Raw genomic sequence first — 15495 nt, forward strand, 5'->3', positions numbered from 1 at the left:
GGACCCGGCGGCCCCTCACAGCACGGCTCGGGGCGGGGGGGGACGCCCCAGGCCAACCTCCGAGGAAATTAAGATATTAACGCTATTTTCCGAGCTCGGCGGTAACTCTTACCGGCTTCGAGGCGAGCGGGCCACCAAGCCGGGCCGAGGTGCAGGGTCCGGCCGCCCCAGAGGACTTTGGGGTGCCCTCGCTGAGGGGAAGCGAGCTCGGCGTACATCTGTCCGCGCCCCGGCGCACATCTGTCCGCGCCGCCGCCTCAGCCCATGCCAAGCTCCCGGCGCCAAGACTCGGTACCTCCTCTCGCAAGTTTTTTTAATCGTTTTGCGGGATGATCTGACAGTTAATTCTTGCTGACTGCACCGCTGAACTCGGGACCGGGGCTGATTTTTAAAAACTAGCGCAGGGAAAGGGAGGGGGGAGACAAAAGATTTTTAGAGCTTTTTTTTTTTGGATTCTGCAGGATTGGTCTGCAATAGCCGTCACGATCGGTGTACTAGAGGTAGCTCATACAAATAGTTACAGGGACTCCTGGGCAGCAAATGTTAGTAACTCACTTCGATAAGTGACACGCCTGATACTAGGAGCAGATCATCTCTTAAGTGCTTCTATATGCACCGGCTGTAGATTTTTCTGTGTTTTTTGGGGGGGGTTGGTTTGTTGGAGAGGGGAGTATTTGAACCCAAAGGTTATAAAGGGTGGTTTCAGCCTCCCAGTTTTGTGGATTCCAGGGATCCATTCAGGGCACAAGTAAAGGATTTCAGCTCATTGGCGGCCTTTAGCAACTTGGCTCCAGCTCCCTAATAACTTGATTTTCCCCGTCATTCCCCAGGTAGCGTACATTTCACAGGGTTATCTGTAAACTTCTTTCCTTTGAGGGTGACAGAGCACTGGAACAGGCTGCCCAGGGAGGTTGTGGAGTCTCCTTCTCTGGAGATATTCAAACCCCGCCTGGACACGACCCTGTGCAAGGTGCTCTAGGGGAACCTCCTTTGGCAGGGGGTTGGACTAGATGATCTCCAGAGGTCCCTTCCAACCCCAACCATTCTGCGGTTCTGTGATCTGGCAGGATCGGGAGGTAACTCACTCCCAGGACAAGTTTATGCAGCCTGTGACTTTCTTCATTTTCCTCTTGTATTCATGGGAAAGCCTTTTGTGGCTCAGTATAGACGTCTCAGACATCCCTCAAACAACACAGTTTCTCTAGGTTCTCACTGTGCATCACTAGGGCAGCATCTAGCCAAGCGCCTCATGTGGGGTTTGCATAAATAAACAAATTTGGTTTTAATCACTTTAAAGTGGTTAACCACTTTATTGCCATTTATAGATGTTAGCAAATATAAAAATATATACATATCAAAGCTGTAAGAAGAAAATAATGTTGGGGTTTTTTTTTTCTTCACTACTTAAGTTGCCATGTGGCAAAGTATCAGCAAGGATGAGCATTAGGGGTAGAACATGCTTAAACCGCAAGTACAGTATCTGTGAATATCAATATGGATACGGAAGTATCTCCAGGAAAAATTAATAGTGGAAAATGAAAATTCAGAAATTAAATTAGAGTTCAGTTACATTTTTTTATAGAGAAACGTAAACAGATCCAGGCAATGAGGCCATTTCCTTGGTGGGGTTACATGACTGGGCAAATGTTTAGTTCTGAACTGGAACTGCTGCTTCGAGGAGGGAGGGGAGTGTGGTACAAAATATTATGACAAGGGGAGTGCTCTAAGTGAGGATAAGTTGGCATGATGAACAGATGGAGTATTCAATAACAGGAGGTTATTAATACTGCAGTTTGGTATTCTCTATGCTACTTCATGAAGGGATTCATATGCTTGCTCTTTTTCCTTTCTGATTATACACAAACTAAACAAATACGCACACTGTAGGTAATGCCGGATTTCTTTCCCTGCCTGCGCACGTGTGCACACACACATCACAAATTCACGTTTCCTGGGAAAGCATCAAGGGCTGGATCCTCAGCTCATTGTAACTGGACCAACTGTGTTCCTTTCAACAGCGGAAAGCTGATTTGCACCTGCTAAAGGGGAGAGGTTATCTGACCCTGTCTCCCCAGGCGAAAGGTCTCTCCACCCTGCTCTTTGACAGCTGCCACGAGGCACCTGCTCTAGAGGATAAACTATGAAGACTCTCAGGATGGAAAAGAAAACGGAATAACCCAAGAGTGATTGAAGTCTTCCTTCAGAAGACTTCATGCTCTGCAAGAAGACTGCAATGCTCTTTCTGTTTAAGAAAATCAAGCTTGCCTTCACCCAGAGTTCACCTCCTCCCCTACACGGCTTTCGGTGGCCGAGTTTTAGGCTGGACATGAGAAAACCCAGGAGCAGAGCAGCTGACTCCAGTCAAGCCTTCCGCTGCCACCATCCGTTTTACTTCCTATGTTCTCCAGCTCACCTCTGGGTCACCAAACATTTAGTCACCGTCACATCTTTTAGACTACAGCTTGTACAGCTACAATGTAAGTAAATCTTCCACAAAACGTGACAATCCCCATCCTCTTATCACATTTTGGCACTGCTGTCACTGTGACTATTTTATTATTTTTCTAAACAGTAATGTTACACAGCTGAGCGTCTGCTGTGTTTTGCACTAAGAATTATGGCATTTTTCAAAGCCCCCAAACTGTTTCTTGGCTTCTTAAGAGTCAGCTGGAGGAGCACATGTGCTGAAGAGTAAATACATTGTTTTAAGTGTATCTGTTAACAGCCCTATGTATAATTTAAGTACAAGTTTTATTCCCCTCAGAACCTCTAATCATAAGGGCATGACCTTGGGCTTTCACAAATTCAATACATTAGGGTACGGTATCGTTAGCAGATGTGACTTTGAAGATCCTGAAAGAGGAAGTTTTACTGTTGTACCATATAAGCAACGAGCCAAGATACACGTCAAATGCTCTCTAAAGTGAATAATAAGGTTTGACAACATTCTTACATCTAGAGACCGAGACTGTGTACTTACAGATTTTCTGTAGTTTGTCATAGCTGTGCGCGCTGGCTCTTTCATGCATGTTTTTGCTGCTTTATCAAACGTGCGTCATTCGTTGTAACAGTTTTTAAAGCCACCGTTTTAAAAGCTTTGTGCATTTTTAAATCGAAATGTAAGATTATATTTCAGTGGAATATCTTAACTTTTGTCAATAGAAAATCTGGCAGATGCTATTAGGAGATCCTAAAGGGATTTATGTCAGAAGAAGAGAATGGTTGGATAAAGCAAGCCCAACACTTCAACTTTATCCTAAAAATAGATCTTTAAAATGTGTCATCAAAATAAGTCAGTCCCATTTATTTAAAAACTGGAAAGAAGATGTTGTTTGAATTTAAATCTTTCCTTAATTCTTTCACTCAGATCCTGAAAAGCATTTGTTTATAAAACACACGCATAAGGATCAGTCTACTTTCATTTTGCAGTTGCGTATTTTAATTAGAGCTGCTTTTTTTTTTATGTATCACTTCCTCTGTGTGAAACTACCCGCTGTAGGAAGTTAATGCTTTATGGTTGATGTGAAAGAGAAAGGCCATTTTGGAGAAACATTTTCAGCAGGTTCTGAGGGGAAAATGGAAAAAAGAAAAATTGACAAAAGGGAAACACTTCATCTTTAAGAAATGGTGGTCATCACAAGCATGAAATAAAATAGAGGGCTGTCATCTACTGTAAAAAAGAAGGTTTGCTGAAGGATCAAAGTCATAGATTAAAGTTCCACTTAATGAACAAGAAGTTCAGCTGTGTCAAACATTCAAAGTCATTTTTGAAATGCCAAATGTGCATTGCTCCTTTCTCAGAATGGAATGGCTATACTAGCTCTGTGCTGGAAATACCAGCCATACAAAAGTGAAAAAGCTTGCAGTGTGCTGAATGAATGGAAGAATAAATTCCCTTCAAACCAGTGAACACAAAAAACCTCTCTCCTCTGATGTTATCTGTATTAAGTGACTAAGGGATTTTCTTCTTGATCTCACCCTCTTCATACAAGTGCTAAGAACACAAGAACCAGGGTGGAATTAAATCCTCTGCATTTTCTGGTTATCATGAAAGGAGAGGTATCATCTTCTGTCTAGTCAGGAGGAGTTAACAGACCATTTCCAGGAAGGTCTGTGTTCTGGCTGAAGAGAAAAAGAAGATAGAGATGAACAGCAGAAGAAACCTATCGAGAACCATTAGTGGATGTCAGCCATTGTCCATCTGTTCACAGTGGAATAAATCCAGACCTGAAGGAACAACTGCAACCTGCCCCATATGGCTCGCTCCCTTCTGCGCTGCCAGGGCTGCTTTGGGGATTTGACATTGGATGAGGTAAAGGAGAAGCAGAGCAATCTGTGTTCCCAGGAACGAACAGCCAATTCGCATGAAAGAATAAAAAGTGGGTGAGTAACCCAGGGGAAGGTTTTCTCCTTCTCACCTGTCTGAAATCGTGGAGCTCGTTCAAACTGTGTACATTGCAGAGATACTACGCTGAGGCTCCTACTACTAATGAAGTCCTTAAAAATTTAACTTTAGCTACTAAGAAAATTATGTGGGCAGTGGACCGCCCCTCAACTGGTGAGTGAGACCACTGATCCAGCTGTTTCCCAAGGTGTTAAAGAAGGCATTTGGAATATATTACACTAAAAATGCCATTAAAAATGATAATGCATTATACTTTCGACATAATGAACCAGCATAACAACATTCTGCATTTACTTTTATAGAACTGGGTTGTAGCAAGTTACTCTTAAGTAGTAATTTACTTCTCAAGTTTTAAATCAGTCTGGGCCTGGTCATGAAGCACAGTATTATTTTCTTGATGATTAAGGGCAGTAGGCTCAGACCCATACAGAATAGTTATGACATGTGATTGTCTCTTTAAAATTATAATGAAAAATAGATACTCTTTGTGATGCTGCATTCTGTATGCAAAGAAACAGACATATATATTAAAGCCAACTGAAGGGATCAAAAAACTGCAAGTTTGTAATAGATTCGATAACCTGCTTGGTCGTAGTTATTTCACAGGGAACACAGAGAATAATTAACCACCCAGTGGCCTAAGCAGAACCAGTGGATGTCCTGGGTGAACTTGCTATCGTGGGTATGTCTTCAGCCTTAGGACAAGCTGCTGAGAAACTTGACGGATGCAGAAAATCAAATTCAGAAGTGATGTGCAAGAGGCACATTCACCTACATGGATCCAAGGGCAGCCACTGCCTACGCCGCTTCCAGAAGAAAGGAGAGAGGTGCTCAGGCTGGAGGCTAGATCTCTGCTCTAGCTCTGAAGCCATAAGCAGTTCAGGTTTGCTAGTGCTACTCCAAATGTGAGGTAATTATCTGCTCAGAAGTGGGATTCATTATTTTGGGCTTGGCACCACGCTAAAGCAGCAGTAGGGGCATCACTAGGAGATGATGTATGCTCGTACCAATCTGGACTGGCAGTAAGTTAGTGGTGTCCATGCTGCTGTGTAATTTGCACTCTGTTATCCTCTTTAGTTCCCTTAGAACACACTTAGCATCTTATTTTTGTTGAAGTTGCACAAGAAGTAGCCAGAAAAAAAAAAGCTATAGTTGTATCAGATGTAATTTTAAAGCTCCCAAACAATTATATTCACACTTATAAGCGTCATTCATTCACTAGGTGGCACAGAGAACATCATACTTCCTCATTTGAAACACATACCAAAAAACTGAGGACCCCCTCAGGAATGATAAAAAAGGGTATGAAATCAAAGTAACATCTCACTAAGCATTTATCTAGAGACTTTTCTCTCAGACTAACCACGAGGCTTACAAATCTGAAAAACTAGCAAGGCTGCTAAAGGATGTAAAAAGCAAAACAACGCCTGTTACATGAAAATGTCCAGTTGCTGTCAAGGACCTTGAGCACACCCACGCCCTGGGATTATATACATTTATGACATTGAAACAAACTCTCTCGCTTCGTCAGATTTGCTTGAGGTCATTACAAGTTACCAGTCCTGAATTTCATCCTCTTCCAAAGTGAGCACTGCTTTTCACCCTCGTGAAATACTGCACTACCAGCACCCCGCTATCACCTAGCTTTAAGTTAAGAGAATGGTTCATTAGTGAGCAAAAAGTGACCTCTAGTGAATCATCACACCAGCTCCTGAGACACACAGTATCGCCCTGGCAGTGCCTTGCCGTTCACTGACTGATCACGTCAGCCTACAATTAAAATCGGATAATGCTACCCCATAGCAGTAGTCAGCATCTGTACTCCACTGCTCAAGCACTTCGGATACCTTCAGTAACTCGCACTTTGCACAGCAGCTACAACAAACGACAGAAAACATTTGCACATCAAAAAACCCGAACGCATTTGTATGAACATAATCAAATCTGCCTACAGATAACTATTAGAGAATTTAATGGACTGTAATAAAAAGTGTAAGCTCTAACTGGATTTTTAAACTCATTTTAATTTCATTTTAGAAGTAGTATATCCAGAAATTTGTAAATAAAATAAGAAAAACATCCTATTAACTATGTAAAAATAATAATAATCTCAATGAACAGCCTTTTGTACTCTAAGAAAACAGGAAAATTAGGCTGGAGAAAACCAGTAGCAAAGAGACAGGCAGTGAAAATCAATTCCAATGTGACAACATATGGAACGATATACAGGCTAGGCAATCCGTAACAGTGAACGGTCCGTGATTTTAGAACAGTGAAAAAGAAACTAGCAAGGTTTCATGAGTAAAACACACACCCCACTGGCCACAGAAACACCTCGTATGTTGCCTGCCTCCATATATCTGGCAACATACTAATATTTTTACACCCCTCCCAATAGTATATGTTTTTGTAACAAACATTTTATAGGCAGTTATTGAGCCGTACACCTTTTTTTCTTTTACTAAACCAAAATAAAGACTCTTGTGCAACTGTTTTTTCTTCCCATTCTCAAGATTTAAAACCCAATAGCTGAAAAGTAAACTGCAAGAAATCCTTATCCCTATGTGAGACTCTTAAGATATGTTCAAACCCTAAAGGACGTCAGTTTACGTGCCAGCTTACACAGCGAGATGGTAACTTTCTGTATCTTGAAAAAGCTCCCTGTGTATTGCTGTAAATGTAAAGAGAGCAGCAGACTGTTATCCTAGCATCAATACTCCCTGATCATACTGCTTATAGTCATATAACATACAATTTCACTACAGACAAAAGTTGATTCAAACAGTTGATAACAGTATCAACAAGATTTACTGCTACTTGAGTTTGCATTTATTGCCAAATAGCCCGACTTACGGACTAAGGCAGCACTGTGCATTACGACAGGCTGGTATCATTTGAAGACTATAGGATAAATTTCCCAAAGGCCTTACCACGTTACATGAAGCAAATGCTGCAGAGATAACCCATCTCATGAACAAGTTTGCTAAACCGTTGTCTTTGGAATGGTTCAACTCCTCTACACAGGGAAACACCATCTGACAGAGACGCGGTGTTGAATTTGTAGCACAGCACAGCACAACTGTGGTCCTACACAAGTGTCTTTTGGGAACTCCATCGTCTCACACCCACCATTGCTCTCGACAGCAGAACCGTCGGTGCAAAGTTAAAGACAGCTACTGTAGCGCCAGGCAGGCGCTGGCAAGGCGGCGGTGCTGATACATCTGCAGGGTTTGTGATTCATGGTGGCACTGTGCAAAGCCCACAAAGAGTTCGTCATGAGCTATAAACAACAGGCATCAAAATACAGACAAGAACTTTCTATGATAGTTTTAAAAGGTCAATTTCTTAAACCAGCCTACGGAATAGAAGAGGATTTCGAACATTATATCAGCTTCTGAAACTGGTTTCAGTTAATGTACCACGTTGCTTATCTTACTCTTTCCAGGTTTTTTTTCACTTATTTTGTCAAGACAATTATTTGGTCTCTTAACATCCGTGGTCTTTTCTATGAAGCAGGATATCTATTACTGCTTTTGTGTAATGAACTATTATTTTTCACTACACTGATGTGCCATTTGAGCTACCAGGTCGCAAGAAACACAGTAAGCAATTAAAAATCTGCAACACTGATGCAAATCAAAAATTTGAAAGTTTTAATTTTCATTGCCTAATTCTAGGGAGCACCTTAGATTATACAGACACTCAAACTATTTTTTCCGTGCTTCAAATTCTTATGTTTTATCTGCGTCCTGTTTATTCCTATGACCAGCAGAAGAGTCACTGATATTAGAATCAGCTTTTATTAATTTGTATTACTTTACGTATCTGAAAGAATGATCACAGTAGAGGCTTGTACCTCACCTCGGGAAGAGTCATGTTCAGCAGACATACACAAAAAGGGAAATACTGCCACGCAAACAGATTGGGTTCTTAATTAAAATGATTCGATACGCCTTATGAACAGTACAAGTTATATCACAGATGATGAAGTTACCTGAGGAAAAATGTACATTAAATTAACTAGTGGAGACTAAAGATGACTGAGCTGTAATAATAAGTAAATATATATAGATAGTGTATAAATAATTAATTAGCTTTTCCTCAAAGACCTGGAAACAAATGAGAATACTTTGTGTATCACTATACTGTGCTGATCTCTAACTAAAGTGGCTTCTGAGACCTGTGACCCAGAAAGGTTAAAGTTTGTGTCTTTCCCAGAGGCTGCACCTACATGATTAACATTACAGAGGAACCCACATCAGAAAGAACTATCACAAGAGAGGAATGAACAATAATTCATGTAGATAACAAATAGTCTCAGGGAAAAAAAACCCACCCTACCTTGGTTCAATAAGAGTATTTTGAATGTTTTTCCTTTTAAGCACCACAATGGTAACTTGTACTAAATACCAAGTACTGAGAGGGAAGGGATGATTTTTTGTCTCTTGAGGTTTTACAATCACAACCAGAGTTAAGTGTTCTCCGACTATTCCTGGATCTTTCCTGAAAAGATACGTCCAATTGTGCTAAAATCTATGGATGTTTTGAGATGGAGACAGATGTCTGCGAGGCCGTAGGCTGAGGTCATCAAACTCATCTCATTTGTGACCTAAGCCTGGTCTCTTGGCTCTCTTAAAAAAAAAAGGGGGGGGGCGAAGAGAGAGATGGAAAGGACACCAAAGAAATTGTTTGCTAATTTATCTAAAAATTTGTTCTAGTCAATTTTTAATCTAACAGCACATGCAGATTTTTGTAACATATGGCCAACATGATGCACATTGAGAAGATATATATTTGGTCACCTATCATTACTGCTCCTCACGGTGTAATTATTGTTTCTGGCATTATTAGTGGGCAACTGTCTATTATTTCCCAATCATGTAACCAACCGACTTTTCAAGAATTCATGTTTAAATCCGATTTCAGAGGCAGTTTTACTAAACTAAGTAGGTGAAATTGGTTACATTTATACATATTTTACATAAATCTGTATTTATCAATGAACGGGTTCAATTTCTCAGTTCTTGAAACATCCAAAGAAAAAAAGTGCCATGCTGATGCTGACATCATTTCTGCTGCTTAAGGGGAGATAAAATTGGGTCTCTCAAAGCTGCAGGCAAAATACTACAATGGATAACAAATATTCCTTGTGTATACATTATTGGAAGGGCTGTCTCCGTTTGGTGCCGACTGTACGTTGTGGGGCATGGAATGGATTCAGAGGCGATTTTTTTGTTAGAATCAGTTCATGTGTACATGCAGTATTCAAACAGCTTAGTTTCCAGCCACTGCTACCTGCTCCCTGACCCCAGAGATGCCTTCTTGCTTAAAACAACCATCAAACCTCCAAAACACTACAAAGCCCCCACAATGTAAATACATCTATATACTCATTGCACGGGGGGTTCTATTTAACACAAAAAAAAGCAAAGATACACTGATAATAAATTTTCTGAGTCTTATTCCCTTTGATGGCTGCAGGGTAGCCTAAATTTTTACATATAACCCACTGTTCTGATCACCACTGTTTCCGTTCTGCTCTTAAAAAAAAAAGAGAAAAGGAGAAGGTTTTGTACAGGAGCATTAATCGTTCCACTTGCCCTGTGGCGAATGGGGAAAATATGTCAATGTGAATTATTGTACTGTCTCCATGGATCAAGATTTCTCTTAGTGCTTTCAAAATTCCACTAACAGAAACAATTGCTAAGAGCATTTACTACTTAGCTTGCTATGCTGAAATCAAATAAGGCCCTAAGATCAACTAATGCTAAAATATTATCTTTTATATTGATTTTTTTCCTCCTACATTAACTGAGGAAACAAACAGCTAAATAATTTTAGCCGGAAAGAATAGCATATCACTCTCACAAGGACACTGAAAGAATTTAAATAATCAAGATAATTGCGAAATAGAATTTTGAGCAGCTCAGACTACCAAAACTGTAAGAATTCTACTTCATTCTGAACCAAACAAGTTGTACTACATATTCCACTTACTACGCATAGAGTTACAGTGGGGAATGTAATCTCTCTTCTCTACAGAAACCAAGAACACCCACACAGATGCATTAGAAAAAATAATTCTAATTTTGTGCAGTTGTGCATGTACATTCAGATTCAAAGGAGTGAGACAAATACTAATAAAGAGATTTCAAGTCCGTTTTCTCTACTGGAGGGCTATTTTATGGGTACTTATTAAATTCTTTTTTTATATCTCTTTCCTAGTACTAGATTATGGTCTCAATTAATTAATAAAGTACAACTGTAGGAATTCATGGGCCATTGGGCAGATCTGGTATGAAAATTTATGTGTCAAGTTCTTGATCTGGCCAACAAGAATGCAGCAGAACAAGAATGAACGACTGATGAAATCCAGACACTGTGTACTGACACATTATTTATTATTTCTACCAAATAGCAAATTATTTTCACTAGAAAATAACCATCTTGATTCTGATACTACATTCATGAGCAGGATTCATAAACATCTAACAGATTCCTCGAAGACAACCGCGAAGATGCAATAAATTATAGTTTTGCAGAGTGTCTGAGTTAGCACAACTGACATTCTGGTTAAAAAAATTAGTGTTACACAAAACTGATAAAAACAAACACATATTAAAAGGATTATGAATCAGTTAGCTTAGGACACATTTGTCAATGAAAAACTCTCTCAACAGAGATGTTTCTAAAGGGTATCTGTCATCACCTTCACCAATGATGTGGACATAGAAAATCTTTGCCAAAGTGACTGTGAACATCACAGAAACAATAATAACCGTCTGTAAAAAATAATAGCAACAGCGCAATCACACAGTCATTTTGGATCATGGCTAAGTGAAGATCGCAGAAACAAAACGTGCTCTAATAAAACTACGATGGAAAGCTTTGCCATTAGAAAAGACTATCGTCACGCTGACAGAGTAGAGAACTAGAAACTTAAAAGTGATGCGTGACTCTGTGTGAGCTCCAAGAACCTCACCTCGATGAGAGGAGATAACATTTGCCTTGAAGAAACAGTTAAATTCAAATATGGAGGAAATTTTTGCCGTTGTGGACAGGATTACTGAGATGATAAATAAGTTAACTATTGCTGCCAGCTCTGGCATCCATGTTTTCTATGTTCAAAAGGGTGCAAAAAGAAAAAACTCAATGCTGGAGAAAAATGCCTTGAAGAACACAATGTATTCAGATTGCCAATAAAAAATTGAGAGATAACATGATTACGCTGTGTAAGTACCTTTGTAGGGAGAAATACCAGACACTAAAGGACTGCCTGATCTTAGAGGAAGGCATAATAAGAAAAAGCAGCTTAGCAGCTCCTTCAAAATCTGTATTTTCTAGCTTTTTTTTTTTTTAATTGGATGTTATTGACTGTACTATCAAGGGTTACGGTGGTGTCTTCATCTCCGGAATACTTCAAATGCCTTTCTGAAAGATAAACATCGGTCTAATAAAAAATTTGGGGCTGAACTGTTATCAGGGATATACGTGATACAAAGGGGTTCAAGGTAACCTGGGAATGCCCTCCTGACCCTACACTCTGGGCAGTTACAGCTCCAAAAACTTAAAGATGACTAATTGTTGGTTATTGCTCTGCTCCCTGTAGGAATGACCAGAACAGATGATCTGTCTTTCACTGAGTGTCATCTACTGATATAAATCTCTCCCTGCTCGTGATGTCCATTAACAGGAAGCAATTACTACTGGGAAGTTGTGATGAAGAGGGAAGTCTTATCATAAAACAGCTAAACTCCAGGAGAGAGCTCATGGTGATCCCACCGAGAGCACTACAGACAGAGTAGATAGATTGCAACTGGACTTCAGTGGGAATCCCCACACAGCATGTGAAACACTGAACTCAAGGACTTTTAGTACTAAATTAATAACAGGTTGCTTTTACTGTCATTAAATAACTCAAAGACTTTGGGGTTCATGCACTTGTCTACCCACTGAGATAGGGATGTTTGGAGACTAGCAATGAATAAACCAATTCCTGTGCCAGGTCAGACACGCTCAAAGCCTGCTCTGCTATGAGCTGAAGTTTCTGTAGCACCTTCACCACGGTACCTAGGGTATATGTTGATGGCAGAAGTGTTTGCCATATGAGATGATGAGATGGCAACATGTACTTCTTAAGTACCAACATCACTGCCACCTTGCTCGGGTTTAGCTCAGTCAGTGCTGCTTTAAGCACCTTCTCTATCATGCAGTGCAAGACTATTCTTGTACCCGACAAGTATAACTGGACGTTGCCCACCAGTTTTTGGTATTTGAGCTGCTGACATCTTAATTGATGACACAGCACAGTCTTTTCCAGTCTGTTTGCAAAAAAGTAGTGCAAGATGGAGCCTAGAGGAATTCTGCTGGCAAGTGCTTTTGTAAGGGAACTGAGGCGTCTTGTAACTGGGAGAAATTAGAAGGATTAAGGCACTAGCCAAGATTTGGGGGAAGTACAATCAGTTCCTCATTCTGTTACCAGCCTCCTATCAACCTTGTCATTCTAAACCACTTCCATTGCATTTATCCAGGTTCCTCATCTTTAAAATCTGTACAGTATTCGCTTATTAAACACTCATGTTTGCTGTGAGAGCAAATTCATAAAATATTTAGATGTCCCACTACAACTGAAGAGTCACTCTCGGTACATCTAACGAGACCCAGGACAGGTATACATTCATCCGCGGTATGGATCTCAGTTGTGTCAGCAATATGTCATCACTCTAGTTTCAAAGCAGGTATGTAAAGCTTATTGTGCTACCCTACAAAGAAATATCTTAAAAACAATCTGTAGGAAGAAGACTATCTAACGTCCAGTTTGCAGCCCCCTCCCCGCTGCGCTGCCTCATGCACTGATAGGTCTCCCAGTGTTCAATTAACTGAAGCTCCTACTGCTAGCAACAAAATACAAATTTGCAGGCCTGTAAAGTCACATTTGTATTACTGAAACTATTGTGTTATGGAAATATCACTTAGAGCAGCCTCACAGAGAATCACGTGCAAATTTTAACATACTTTTTGGTGTCTTCTACTAGTGCTGAACTTTTTACTATTACATGAAAAGCAGAGTTGAGGAGAGAGGAGTGGTCCTTTGTAAAATAGATAATCCTGGCAGGTCCAGATTAGGAAAAAAACTTACTTTCCTTCTAACACAAAAAGCCAATTAGGAAGCTAAACTGTAAAATGATGATAGAATTCTGTCGGGCAAAGCCTTGAAAGATCACTAAACAGTAATAAATTAATCATCTGGAGACATGGAGTATGGAAAGGAGAAATTAAGATCAATAAAAATTGTATTCATCTGTTAATAAAACATTTCCACCATCAAAAAAAAGCTACTGTTGTTAGAATAAGACGAGACTATCAGCCCCAGTCTGGTTTATACATTTATTTTTTTAATGATAGGTATACCTATGTCGTATAGAAGAATTAAAGACAGCGGGTGTAAGGCAATACTGCTTTCCTATGAGAAGGCCATCTCAGCTCCTTGCTTTTAGCAATCTCTGTAACTGTACTCCAATCACAACCGTACTCATTAATAATACATGTCAGTGCCTCCGTCTGCCTGTGCACTCTTCTCGTCCTTAACTTTGGCTTTACCCAGCAAAACATGCGCCTGTTTAACTGAGCACCCGCTGGAGGTGGTGCCGCGGATGTCCCGTCGCTCTACACACACACAGGTCCTCTGAACCCCGCTTAAACCAAAGCCTGCCACTAAGTTGCCTCCCCATCACTCCCCCACAGTGCTACCGTTAATTGCATAAAACACTTGGAGAAAAAAAATCTTTTTCTGGGACCTGAGAGGCACAACTTACACTAATCGCTTCTGCAATAATTACAGCACATGAAGCAAGTGTGAACTATGTATTGGTCTGCAGTTTCCATAATCAATTTAGCTGGAAAACAGCATTTTTCTGTTTTCCAATTTATTGGGAAAACTAAGTAGTAATTTTTTTTTATGGATGTTATTGAAATCAATCGAAGTTTGCCATTCAAGTAACAAGACCCCAACATGCTAAGACTGCCGTTTCAAGTGAAATTTGTAACTATTAACTACACAAAATAACAATTAATGCAAGCTAATTTCTGCTTCCCAGAGCTCTAAAATAATTCCAAACATAAAACAAAGATCACTGTTATTCAGACAGTAGTTTTCAGGTGGTTAAACTGAAAGACTAGAGCAATTCAATTAAACCTTTAATAACTGTCGAGGACAGTACAGTTCACCGTGCCAAAACAAACCTCAGCTCACAGCTGTATTAAAAATTTTAAAGGTTTTCAGTAAAATAAATCCATATTTTATTAACATGATTGCTGCAGCTGAAGGAATAACATATGCCATCATAAAATAAATGTTTAAATCAGTTCTGTACACTGTCTTGGATATTGTCTGCCTTAAAATCAACTATCTCTGTACCTCATTCTGATTTTTAGAAAAAAACAGGCAATAAGAACAATCTTTTACCACACACAGTCTCTCGGCTAACCTCTCTCTCCCGTTACAAATTAGCTATAGGCAAGATGACACGAAAACCAAACACAGGTATTTGTGGGATGAGAAGTTGGCATCTGTGCTGACATCAGGCGGGGCAGCGTATACAAGTCTGGGAAAGCAGAAGGAGATGGTTTTTGCGATGGAGTAATGCTTTCCAGGAAAGTCCTCTGAGCTCCAGAGCCTGTTGCTGCTGCAGCTGACCTGCCGCCGGGACTTACCTTCTGCCCCTGATCAGGTGAGGGTAGTGAAGCTGGGTGCACTTGTCCCATCTTTTTGCAAGAGCTAAGCAGAACCTGACGCCTTTTCGTATTTCATACTTTAATTGAAGATTGGTTAATATTAGCTAGCAAATTTCCTGAGTGTTGAAAGAGCTTCCAAGAGAAGGGTATTAATAAGTTTATTGGGGGAATGAAATCTTCATCGGCTTTGTCCTACACTCCTGACTCTCCTTTAGCAAAGTCGATGCTAACCTCTTCTCAGTGAAGACCTATTACACAACTAAACGAGTAAGCCTCAGAAATACGTACAAGTTTTGAAATCTGAAGATACCGGTTATAGTCAAAAGCTGTAGCTGAACTTTAGTACCACTGGGTGC

At 40.2% G+C, this 15495-nt stretch overlaps 1 protein-coding gene across 6 annotated transcripts in view; it reads right to left on the minus strand.

Moving 5' to 3' along the window:
• CTBP1 (C-terminal binding protein 1) overlaps positions 1 to 15495 on the minus strand; it is a 259257-nt gene that overhangs the window by 70049 nt on the left and 173713 nt on the right. The window contains exon 1 of one of the 6 annotated variants that reach the window (XM_068402970.1): positions 113 to 229. The exons of 4 other annotated variants lie outside the window; for them this stretch is intronic. In XM_068402970.1, the coding sequence (XP_068259071.1) occupies positions 113 to 218 (106 nt within the window). In that variant the 5' untranslated portion in view covers positions 219 to 229. Of the gene's footprint in view, positions 1 to 112; positions 230 to 15495 lie in introns of those variants that run through there. One more of the 6 variants, XM_068402969.1, reaches the window with a different exon arrangement.

The sequence above is a fragment of the Nyctibius grandis genome, chromosome 6 (genome assembly GCF_013368605.1).
Source record: "Nyctibius grandis isolate bNycGra1 chromosome 6, bNycGra1.pri, whole genome shotgun sequence".
NCBI classification, from domain to species: Eukaryota; Metazoa; Chordata; class Aves; order Nyctibiiformes; family Nyctibiidae; genus Nyctibius; species Nyctibius grandis.